We start from the raw sequence: 12,249 nt of genomic DNA, 5'->3' as shown, positions 1-12,249 counted from the left end.
GAGATAGACATAAGCAATGGCCAACATAGGTTTGTCAAGAACAAACCGTATCAAAAGTATTTAAATTCCCTCTAGGATAAGTATAGGCCTTGTGGACATGAGACAAGCAAGACTGCGTGCAAACTGGAGGACATGGGTAATATTCAAAAGTGTTCTTAAAAAGTTGGGAGAAATGACTGAGAGAAGCTGGGATGCTATTCATACGGTATAACACAAAACACAGCCAGTAGAACATAACATGTGCACATGAGCAGTTGCACAGATAAAGAAACCCTCAGGTCTGAATTCTGAATTTTGAGGAATATATATGGAGAGACTGAAAAACGCACAGCAGAGGTCAGCAAGAGTAATTGGAGACACTCAAGAGCAACAAATAGAATTGGGCTTGAACTATAGCAAAGACGACCAGTTTTTCTACAGGTAAAACTAGGGAGGCACTGAAACTTATTGCCTAGAAACCTGTGGTCTCCTCATCACTGAAGGGAAGCCAAATATTGGTAACAAACATTGTATGCATGTCAGAGCGAGAGACTAACCTCTTGGGCTTGCCTTCCTGTCCTATATCCAGTGCAAATCTGCCATTACATTAATGATATAACTGTATCTGATATTAGTAATCATGTGAAACCATCAGGATCTCCCCAGACATATGTACAGGCAAAAGGCAGACTCCACAGGCTGATAATTCATGTCCCCACTGTGATCATCCTGCAAGTAAACAGAATCTTTGAAGGAAAGAATAGAAGCATCTACTAAGGAAATTCAAGCTAGAATTAATATAGCTTTAGAAAACCTTGCTCCTGGCCTGAGGCATGGACTGAATTATTTAGAAGACCTCTTAATTTGATTTTAGGCTCTCTTTTTATAACAACTTCTGGCCTTGAAACTGCCTAGAGCAATGGGACTCTGACCCATCACCCAAAGGGTAGGAGGAAGCAAAGCGTTAGTCATGTAACTTAAAAAGAAATAAAAACATAAAGAATATCATTACACAGTGCATAGCTTTACGAGGTGGTGTTTTGTGGGTTTTTTTTAAGGACTCAGTTCCTAAAGTTACTCTTCAAGCACTCCAATTGCTATCACTTTGTCTTTCTTTAATTGCTGAAAGACTTTGGGCTGGATTCCATCTGCTGTTCAGTATTTTGGAGGAGGCAAAGGAGCTGGTGAGAGCACCTACAGGAACCCGCATGGGGACTCCCTGGCAAAGATTCCCTAGCACAAGCTTCTCGCCTTCTAAGCAGTGCTGGTAAACAAGAAATATACAGTCCTTGGAAGGGAAAAAATCCTCTGCTGAACAAGCTACTAGTTACACCTTCTAAAAAGTTTGTACATTACTCAAAAATCAGAAAAAGTTTTGACTCTCAACTGCCAGGAAGCTGAGAACGTATTTCAAATGCAAACTGTCAACTCATGAGCAGCGGGGTTTCGAATCATGCTACTGGGAATTTCCTACTGACACTTGTGGTTACACTGTTGACAAGACACAATATCCGAGGATCTTATCTTTTGGCATAACTTTTGCAAGCTCATCTTTGGAATTTTGCAGAGAGGAAAAACTCTTGGCCTATTCTGGACAACAGAAGTTTTCTGTGCATCTTTCAGCAACCTACTGCATTTCTTCTACAGATCTGCCTAATGCCCTTGCAGATGCTCCTCAGTTGGAATATATCTGATTTCCTTGAAGGTCATCACACCAAGATTCTTAGTGTCTTTAGGAGCACATTATTTTCGCATGGATAATGCTGAAGATAATCTAAGAATCCCCTGCTATTTCAAGGGAACAGAGAAACTAATAAGACTCAGAAACATTTCTGACTTCTGGTTTCTGGGGAGCTGACGCAGCCCAGCTGCACTCCTGGTTCGGCAGCAGAGGGTGCTGGCAGGATACCAAGGGTCCCTGCGAAAATATCCAGGGCTGGTCGTTCAGGTGTGGTTGCAGTTTGTCCCCAGCCACTTGACACAAGTATCACTTAGGAAGATCGGCACCGGTGAATGATTTTAGGTTAGGTTTTCAGCATCACCTGAAGTCTTTATGGTCTGCTCATTCCATGCAAAAGCGTACAGCATGCTCACTCCTATGCCCCATATACAGCTTCTGAAGTCCAGTCTGACTGGACTTATATCAAACATTAGATATAAAACACGAGTCCAGCGGTTCTTGTGATTCAAGGAGAAAATGACTGACCAAAAAACACAAGTTTGAATTTTAACTGCGTGCACCACTACACTTGGTACAGGCTCCTGCAGGCCACCTGTGGCTCTGAATTCTGCTCTGCAGCTACCAACCACACTCTCCCCAAGACCAGCTGCTCCTGTGGACACCGTCTCTGGTCTGCTTCTCACCACATGAAAGTCTTCGGGACAAATGGAATACACAAGGGTTACTGCTGTTTCTTCTGCCCCTTAGCTTTAGCATGTCTTATTAGGAAGCCAGAGTAAAATCATCTCAAGCATTAGAAAAACTCTGAAGGGCTGAACATCAGAAATGCTGTAGGGCTGTAGGTGAGGTCACAGAAAGTTTATCTGTTTTGTTAATGGAACTGACTAATTTATGGGTAGAAAGAAAAACCTTCATTGCTGTGCATATTTTTTTTCTTTTCAGATGTGATCCTCAGCTTGCTAGCTAACGGCTTCACAATGAAAACATCCAAGACAAAACATCAACAGTGTTTCATTAAATAAAGCTTAACAGAACAACAGTAATTTTACATTTCTTCCAAAGAACGTCAGTACATGAACACAGCACACTCCTGTAAGCATCATAAACTCCCAAAAATGCCATCTCCTTTACTGCATCCTGAACTTGTTTTCAAATGCAACAGTTGTAAGTACGTTTCAAACCAATTAATACACCTTCCTTATTTTCAGTCTCCATAATGAATGCAACTATTATGATTCTGCTGTCAATCAAAATTCTGCCTTATTACAATCTGTCTTTACTGCTAATTAGTGCCCCCGTTTCTTATTAGCTATGTCAAATTTTTGCTTCTTGATAGATAAATACATTATTTTCACTTACAATTAGCGTGATGCTTTCCTGTTAAAACTGAAGTATGGAAAGCAGCACAACGTTTCTTAGGCTACAGTTACCATTGAAAACCCTCCCTCTGACAGAAGGGATGAACAGACAAGAGTTACAAAAAGCATAAGCCTAGAACGCTCCAGATTTCTAGAGGCAGATTGAATATAACACAATCGCTTTAAAAGTTCTCCCTTCGCGCGGTGCAGGTGGTCTCCAGCTGGAGACCGCACCGGGAGCCGTTGCCCGCTGCCTGGTTCCGTGCCCCCAGAGCATCACCCCACCGGACCGAAATGACCGTGCTGAGCAGAACACCTTCCCCCCCGTCCCGTCTGCGGCACCTTCCCACAGGCAGCCCCGCTCCCCGCCGCACACCCCGCGCTCACCTCGGGCGCGCAGCCAGAGCAGCGCCAGCAGGCAGAGCCGCCGCGGCCAGCGCCGCTCCTCCCGCCGGCCCATGGCCGCCGGCCCGGGCGCCTCCTCTCCTCGCCGCGCCCCTTTCTTTTCCTTTCCCCGTTCTCCTTTCCTTTCCCCTTTCCTTTCTCTTTCCCTTTCCTTCCCGGCGGCTCCTGCCCCCAGCCGGCCCCGGCGGGGCAGGGCTGGCGGCGTGCCCGGCGGGAGGGAGCCCGCTAGCCGGGGGGAGCCGCCGCCGGGAGAGGGACCCCTCGGCTTCCCCTGCCCCGGCAACCCCCCAGCCCCGCAAGGAAGCCGGAGCCGTCACGTCAAACTGCTTTAGGCTTTCGCACATCAAACGTTTCCTCCGCCTGCAAAGAGACCAACACCAGCGCCTCGGGAACTGAGACCCCTTCACAGGCAGAAAGTGCTCGCAAGCGATAGCAGCGAGAGAAAGAAACAGAGGAGAAATACAGAAAGCTGCGCTTCTGCACGGCGTCATTCAAGATAAGGCACCCTCCCTGCAGCTTTTCGCTGGACAACTGTTATAAACACTTTCTAAGCTGGTGTCATTCCTCAAGTACTAAATGAGCTGCTTCAACATATGTGCAGTACATGATTTCCCTATAAGCCTGTTAGTGAGTCAGGCGTGCATGCGGATTTAACTTCACTCCTGATGGTCACACATGCACAGCAGTTGTGTCACTTCTCCACTGGGTGCACTAAACCAAAGCCACCCCAGCTAGAGGTAGGATTATTAGACTTCTGCATTAATTGTTTCTTGATATTTACTCAGCAAAATGCCATTTTAACTGATACACCAACTCTGATCAGTTGCCCAGAGAGAGGCTGCTCAGGTAGCAATAATCAATGGGTGCAAACCCACACAATAACTTATCTATACATCTGCTCGTTAGGACCAGAGCAAGTGTTGCGAACAACTTCTAAGCATCAAACAGCAATGTTCTTGAACAAAACGCAGGTGAGATCTCCAAAACACTGAATACAGCAATATAAGAGGAAAATTACAAACCAACATACCACAATAAAAAGAGACTCACAACTACCAATGACCAAAAAACCAGTAAGACCAGAGATAAACTAGGTATTTACAAATCAACTCCGTATCAATATATAGTCATTATTAATGACAGCACTATTATTTCTATCTACAAGAATGAGAAAAGTAGAATTTGTGATTCATTAGCTTGTTTTTGATGATGTTTGTTCAGTTTGGCACTGAACAGTTTGTTCAGTTTGGACTGCTGTCGCTAATGGAAGTCTGGCATCTCAGTTGGGTAAATTCCACTACCGAGCTTCAAATGGTATTTGGCTCCAAAAAAAGTGACCCCCCAGACACTTTCTGGGGGAAGATCCACATCTTTGATGATGCTTAGCAACATGGAAATCTTTGAAGTGGCCGTTTAGCAGCTGTCACACAACAATTAGTAATGACAGAATAAAATTCAACTTAATGTGGCTCAGAGTAATCTGGCCAAAGTGTTCATAAACCAGACATTGACCAGCTATCATAAATGTGATGAGCATTATTCTCATCTTCCCAGTGATGTGTGGAATGTATTTTCCTTCCTTCAACCATTTATTTAAAACTTCATTACCTGCTTGATTGCTACACCATTTTACAATGCAACTGCAACACAGACATACATTTCTATGCAAACGACTGGAATACATCACTTACCTGAATAAAAGCTTTCAGTCTTTCTCATGTGTTTTCATTGTAATGAAAACACATTAAGCGAGAAACTAACATGGTAGTGTCTAAATGGGCTTCGAGGAACCTGATCTAGTAAAAGGTGTCCCTGCCCGTGGTAGAAGGGTTGGAACTAGACGATCTGTGAAGACCCCTCCAGCCCAAACCATTCTGTGATTCTATGAGTCCTAATTACAGATTTGCTTCATACATACCAGTTTTCAAAGGAAAAATTACCTGGGTTCTAAAATTCATGTATAACCTATATGCTGTCTTCAAAAAGCATGCTTGTTTCCTTCACAAGCTCTCATATAAACAACACACACATCTCTTAAAGCAATGGTTTATCAACAGCTGACACCATTTTAAATGTTTCTATTACTGAAACAAAAAATCCCAGACTGCCACATATCAGATGCCTTTCATCAAACACTACAGAACAGACCATTCTTCCTACATCAGACATTGGATGGCACTCCTACGACCTTTTTGACTCCAAAATGCAAGCATATTATTATACTGGACACTCGGGGAACAGACACCACAAGCTCCAGTTGTGTGGCGATAAAGGACTGGATGAATTTAGAGCTGCAAACATCTGAATCTGAAAGACTGCCATTAAAAGTGTTGGGGAATCTAACTGCAATGCTCTTAGGATGCCAGCAGAATCAATGCATCAAAAAAAAGGAGCTCCTTGTGCAGAGTAAAGCAAACACAAGTGTTTAAAATGAGACTTTAACTCATGTTTGTATCTGTCCACAGATATGATTAAGAGAGTGCAGTAGTGAGGTCAAAACTCACAGTGGGAAGAACCTCAATTATGACTGGAAAGCCGCACTATACCTTGGCAATTTAAATCAACATGTGCTGGGACGGCTACAGTTAGCTATTCTGGCTCACTGAAGAAAACCAGAGATCTGCAAGTAGGCACACAAACGTTAGCCAAGGTAGAGAACATCTTGAAGTTACTGGCTTTCACCAGTTCTTCTTCGTCAGTATTAACCCTTGGTGCCTAATAGTTGTTTGCTAGGTGCGGATAGTGAAGGACTCTTTTAGACAAAGGCAATGATGTGCCTCTTCAAATTAGGTTTCCTTGCAAATCCATACTGTATATATGGATATCAGGTGGTATTCCTCTTTGGGACAGTGGCCAGAAAGAAAGCACAAATTAACAAAGAGGTGACAGCTCAGCGATGGGATGCAAAGGGAAGAGAGAGGTTGGTTTTAGATACACATCCTGCTTGTGTTTCTCTGATGTCTTCAGAACTCAAGGTGTGAACTGCAACTGAGAAATCTTTTATTCTGTCCTGAGGAGCAGGACACTTTTGCTGTTATTAGAGCACAAAGCAAAACAAATACAAGCAATAACATGCTGTAATTACAAGGGTTTGTTGGCAGGCTGTCAGTGTTCATGGATCTTTCTCTCAATCCTGGGGAATACATCAGTGTTGCACACTTATTCATATAGAGTGTGTAAGCAAGGAAAACCACTGCAAATTATTGCCCTGATAGGGACATTATATTTCTGAAAATGGAAAGAAAATTTTCAAGTTATCATAAACATGGAAAAAATATTTTCACATCACAGAGGATGACTTCATTGTTTCCATAGTTGTTAATGTCATCAATGATGTAACCATATCTTTGAGTTCTTCCTGTTAATTATGCTATTTTCCTATATATTTTGTGTTCTGTATAAGCTCTTTGCCCATTAAAATCCTTCTCCAAGCAGAAGCACAAATCAAGAAAGTCTAAATTAACAACATTTCATTGCTGCTCTTTTTTGTTTCCTAGTTAAACAACCAATACAATATTTAAACTACAGTAAGTAATATCCACATATGGAAAGGTCTTCCTCCAGACAAAACCTGCTTACTGCTGCTTTCTCTACAAAACCTGGCAGAAATGAATTCTTTTAGGCAGTATTCTCTAATATTTTTACTTGCTTTGTGCCCAAACACAGCATCTCCATTTGTGGAGCACAAACTCAAAAAGAATAAAAAGATGCTTTCACTCAACTTTGAAAAATTGCAGCATTCAAACCTGGGGACAGGCAGAAAACAAAAGCTGTGGCGTGCTTAGAAATCTCTGAAAAGACTCTTAAAAGGCTCTGGAGAAGCGAGTTGAACCCTTTTGCCCCAGTTTCTTTCCTTTCACCCCGCTCCACCCGTGGGGTGCTCCAGTGGCAGCCCCACACTGAGCAGCACACCCCAGCCCCTGCGCAGGGACTGCCACTGCCTCACCACCCCATCCCCCTGTGCCTGGCTGAAGGGACTGTCTAGTATTCCAGGCACGTATGCCTCTGGGGTTTGTCTTTTTTTCTTTCCAGAGATCTGCCAAAGTTTCCTCTCCCCTCTGTCACCTTCCCCCCATTTGGAAAGGGTAAAACAGGAGCAAGAAGAGAGAAAATCCCGTAACTTGTCCAAAGCATGCAAGGATGATTTGTGTTCTCACTTATGGGGTATGACTGTCACTGCTGATCTGCTTTCAGGCCTAGATTACATCTGATAAGGGTTGACCTTATTTGAGTATTCACACATTATGCACTCATGGAGAGCACGCTGGACACAAAAGTCCCTCAGATGTTCTGGGCATCAATCACGCTCACAGCGTGGAGGCTGCCAAACTTTTCTTCCCTTTAACTCCAGAGAGGAGAGGGTAGTCCAAGACAGACTTAATAAAGTTTAAAGCTGTGCCACAGTATATTTGGGGCCCACTGTCTTCTAAAATCATGCTTTTCGACAAATTCTCTGCAGTTACCACAGGCAACAATCCATCTTTAACAAATGGGGGGGGGGGGGGGGGGACGGACTGTAGAGAGGACAGAAGGCAAACAAAGGGCTTGCCAGGTCTTTAAGAAAAACAAAAAAATGCCAAGCAACCAACCCCTTCTCTCTCTTATTTGCCACGCCACATATTTACAAAAAGAAAACAGTTTCTCAAAATGCTTCCTAAAACCAGAGTAATTTCAAAGCAAATCACATCCTTAAGAACTCATAAACCTATTGTTCACCATACACAAATACACTCATTACCTCAAATAACGTGTGCTTTTGTAAGGAATATATTCTAAACATCACTAACCACTAAAACATTTCATCTGTTGCAACGACTGGCACCTCTGTTCAAACCTTCCTGATTTCATAAGAATTGAAACTAGATTTATAAACCTTCTGTTTCAGTCTGTACGTTTATTTTAAATCATGAAAGTCAGGAAGAAATAAGAGTACGCAGCAGCTGATGCATGTGTTGCTCAGAAATGTACTTACCAGCAGGGCCCAGCTTAATTTATAAAGTTTAAATTGCCATACAGTATCATCCTTATAGAAAAACCAGACTCTGTAGACTGCAAATTTTCACGGAAACAAACAGCCCAAATAAACCACCATACCTAGCTCTCAAACACCTTTTTATTCCCCATATCCGTAGACAACATGAAATGACTCTCAAAACTAGGTATGATTTGCTTTGCTAGAACATGCTTGTTATCTGTGAAACCTGTTTACACCATATAAACTTTCTTTTCCACAGCTGGCCACCCCAGGAGCAACAGTGAGCTAAGGCATTTTTTCATACGATTGGAAGTAAGTACAAAGTGCAAACACTCATCAACCAAAGCCTTGGACAGGATGCCCTGAAGAGTTCAATGTATTCTTTTTCAGGTTTAGATGCTCTCAATGATGGAGGGCTTATTGCTGCAGTTTGGGAGATCAGTTCACTGTATTATGCATCTCATCATAGGGAAGTTCTGCTGCTTTTCCAGAGCTGGTTTATCAGGGGTTTTCCTTCCAATTTAAAACCATTTATTTCTCAGTTATATGTCAAAATTGACTGATCCCTGAGAAAAGGAGCAGCACACCGCCAGGAGAGGTGAAAAGATCTTTGGATTAAACCACAAGAAAAGTATATTGACAAGGAAGCAGTTTTCAGGCACAAGAAGATCTCGTAGCTTCCAGTAAAAGGGACAATATCCAAGATGATAGCATAGGGAAATCCACTACCAGTTTCTCTGAATTTTTATTTAAGCCATTCTCAGCAGTAATTTGGATATGCACTTCCTTCAGGAGGTACATTTCCTAGTGAGAAACTGCTGTGGCTGTTTCAAGTACAATGAAGTATTGCAACATATTCTGTTTAAAATACAAACAGCAAACCACCCATCTCATCACATGTGGGAATCAGGATGCTAACTAAAGGCTGAGATTTCAGTCCAAGTGTCCTGTCTATAAAGCTATGTTCGGTCTTAACTGAAGTGTTCATTAGGAAGATTCTGGCTACACAGCATTTGGATCACAAGTTTCAAAGAAAGAAATCATCCTAGTAACAGGTTCTACCCAGCCTGATATGGCTGGGTCTGCATTTTTGTTGTTTGGTTTGGTGGGTTTGGTTTTGGTTTGTTTATTTTTTCCCTTGGTTAAAAACCAGCCTATAAACATGAGTAAAAATTTGCAATATTTTGATGAAAACAAACAAATTTCTTTTACCAGTATAAGCATACACCCAAACATACACATACAGATGCTCACCTCATTAAAAGTCCAGTTGTTGGTTTCAAATGCAATACCATATTATGGAATAAAAACACACTTCTCCAACAAGCTGAATAAAAATCTAAACGTGCAAGTAAAGAATGAATCTTTAGCTTTACTGAAGCTCCTTGCTAGGCTGACTGTATTTCAGTAAGGAGGCAGCACTGTAAAAGGTGGTTATTTGGGAAAGTTAAAGGAGCTTGGACATGCGTTTGACTTAATAAATCAGAAACAATTATTTCTAAGTGTTTGTCACACTCTGCGTGATACTGCAGTGAGAACCTGCGCAGACTTTTCTGTGGTACTCCAACCAGGAGTTACCCCCACAAATTGGGAGTCACGCAGCCACCATCAGCTCAAACAGCTGAGCACCCCTCAGCAATTTATCTGCTGCAGCTACCACTACCACAGCAACTATATCTACCCAGCTGTTGAGCCAGAGCAGGCTTGTGTCCAGATGTCTCAGACTGTGTCAAAACAAAACCGCACCTAGATACAAAGGTTAAAGGCATCCCCAAGAGATCGTATAACATAGCGATCGCTGCGCTGACACACCAGGGCAGACCAACAGCTCAGCTTGTCCATATTCCTGTCTCCAATAAAAGGTATTTGCTTTTTACAAATTGCTTTATAATTTCATTGAGATGTCTCCTGTCTTTTATTATGTAAAAGGTTAAATGGAAGAATCCAATTTGCCTCCTCTTTTTACATGTATTCTTTTATTTTCCTTCTTCTGTCTCCTCTTATTGAAGTCCTCTCTGACCAACCCCCAAATTTTAAATTCCTCGTTCTTTTAGGAGATAGTTCATCTCATATTTTAGCCACCCACCTATTTCTGCTGCACCTCTTAATCAGCTGAGGTGGCCAGATATGAATGCAGTGTTCCCCAAGCGATGTGGCACTCACTGAGCCACATGGTCACTTTCAGGAATCGGCTCTATCTGTTGGCTGGAGTCAAATGTTTTATTTGCTTTTCTCACTGTGCAAAGCAGAAGATTGCATTCAGTTGTTCAAGAGGACAAGAAGGATATTTTTTATACTCAGAGTTAATTCAGCATTCAGGAAATATACCAGTATTTTGTATGTGACAATGTGCACTTGCCAAAAATACTTTAACCTACCTACTCACATCACTTTAGCAAATCTCTTGCAGCTTTGCTTGATTCTTTCTGATCTAAGCTAATTTAGATATTTATTTTTTCCTTCTCTGAAGTTGCTCTTTCCTCCAAAGCCTAAAATATCCAAAACCAATTCCAGAAGTAGCTTATTACTGCCTTCCTGGTTAGCATGGTGGTAGCAGTGATGGCTCCCAAATCTCTGGTTCTTCCTTCCCTCTCAACATGCCAAAGAATAAGGCTGCAAGACAACAGAAGAGGAACACCAACGGGGAGGGACGGTTCACTGTGGTGGTTGGGTACAGAGGGGAGGAGAACAAGAAGAGGGCTGTAACCCTCAGAAAACTTTTTTAATCATTCATACTACTTTTTCAGGGCTTTCCTCTCTTATCCGTAGATGAGATTTGCAACCAGCCTGGGCCAAAAGCCCCTGTCCCTGGGAGCCCACCCGCTCGCCTGCTGTGGACAGAGCTGGCAGCTGCTCTTCGGTCCCTTTGGCCACCTGGGAACCTAAATTTAGCCCTCTGGTTTGGCCAGAAGAAAGGGTTGAAGGATCGAGGGCAGACAGGCTCAGTCCTATTCTCGGCGCGCTGTTAGGGAGCTTAAGCAATGCACATACATCTCTGCACATGCGGACTCATTAGGCAAACTGACTGTCTCCCTGCTGGGTGAGATCTTTCTAGGTGGTTATAATGACAGCTAACATGCCAATCTGAAAGTGTAAAACACCAATGTTTAAACCTACATCAATAAGCCACTCTACTGTAAATTTTGTCTTCCTTTATAACTGAGGAAATTATGCTAACAGGTTTAAACTTGCATAACAATAATAGGTAATGCTTTTATAACATAAAGCATTTTCACCAAGTAAGTTAAGGCAGAGTCTCTTGGTACAGTATTGTATCAGTACATAATTTCATATTTCAGAAGTTCCTTTCACCACAGCTTGCATTTCAGCCTCCAAGGTATTCTCCCAGGCAACAAATGGACAAAGATGCAGACTCATCCCCCACCCCAAATGCATGTCTGATGGACTTGGAAAGTGTCCTACAAATTCAAGATAGGCATCTGCCAAAATAAATCCAACACTAAACGCTTGCAAAGGATATTTTTTTATTCCCATACCTCTTACTGGTTAACAATTTCCAGTTGAAATAACTTTTTTTTTTTACTGAACAAACAACGTGTTCCTCTTTGCAATCACATTGTTCTGTAGGTTGGACTTCACAGCAGATCACCCTGAAGAACCACAATGGCACTTAAAACCACAGTTGATTTTAGGTACCGAAGCCTCCAGGGAGCTTAATGCCATAATACACACTCACTATTTATAACTTTTCTATAATGACAGGTGCACAAAGACCACAGAAGTAACCAAACACAAAGAAAGTAAATGCATTTCATGACTTCAGTGTTGTGAAGTCAAAGCAGTACTTGGCATCCAAATAAATCTCAGCTGTATTTACAGGTTTACCGCAA

General features: G+C 42.3%; 1 protein-coding gene across 6 annotated transcripts in view; it reads right to left on the bottom strand.

Annotated features, from left to right (window-relative positions):
• Positions 1-12,249, bottom strand: part of BMPR1B (bone morphogenetic protein receptor type 1B) — a 244,252-nt gene that overhangs the window by 71,743 nt on the left and 160,260 nt on the right. The window contains exon 1 of one of the 6 annotated variants that reach the window (XM_030492679.2): positions 3,406-3,488. The exons of the other annotated variants lie outside the window; for them this stretch is intronic. Coding sequence (XP_030348539.1) covers positions 3,406-3,478 — 73 coding nt within the window. The 5' untranslated portion in view covers positions 3,479-3,488. Of the gene's footprint in view, positions 1-3,405; positions 3,489-12,249 lie in introns of those variants that run through there. 6 annotated transcript variants of the gene reach the window in all.

The sequence above is a fragment of the Strigops habroptila genome, chromosome 7 (genome assembly GCF_004027225.2).
Source record: "Strigops habroptila isolate Jane chromosome 7, bStrHab1.2.pri, whole genome shotgun sequence".
Classification (NCBI taxonomy): Eukaryota; Metazoa; Chordata; class Aves; order Psittaciformes; family Psittacidae; genus Strigops; species Strigops habroptila.
This window is presented reverse-complemented; position numbering and strand designations above follow the sequence as displayed.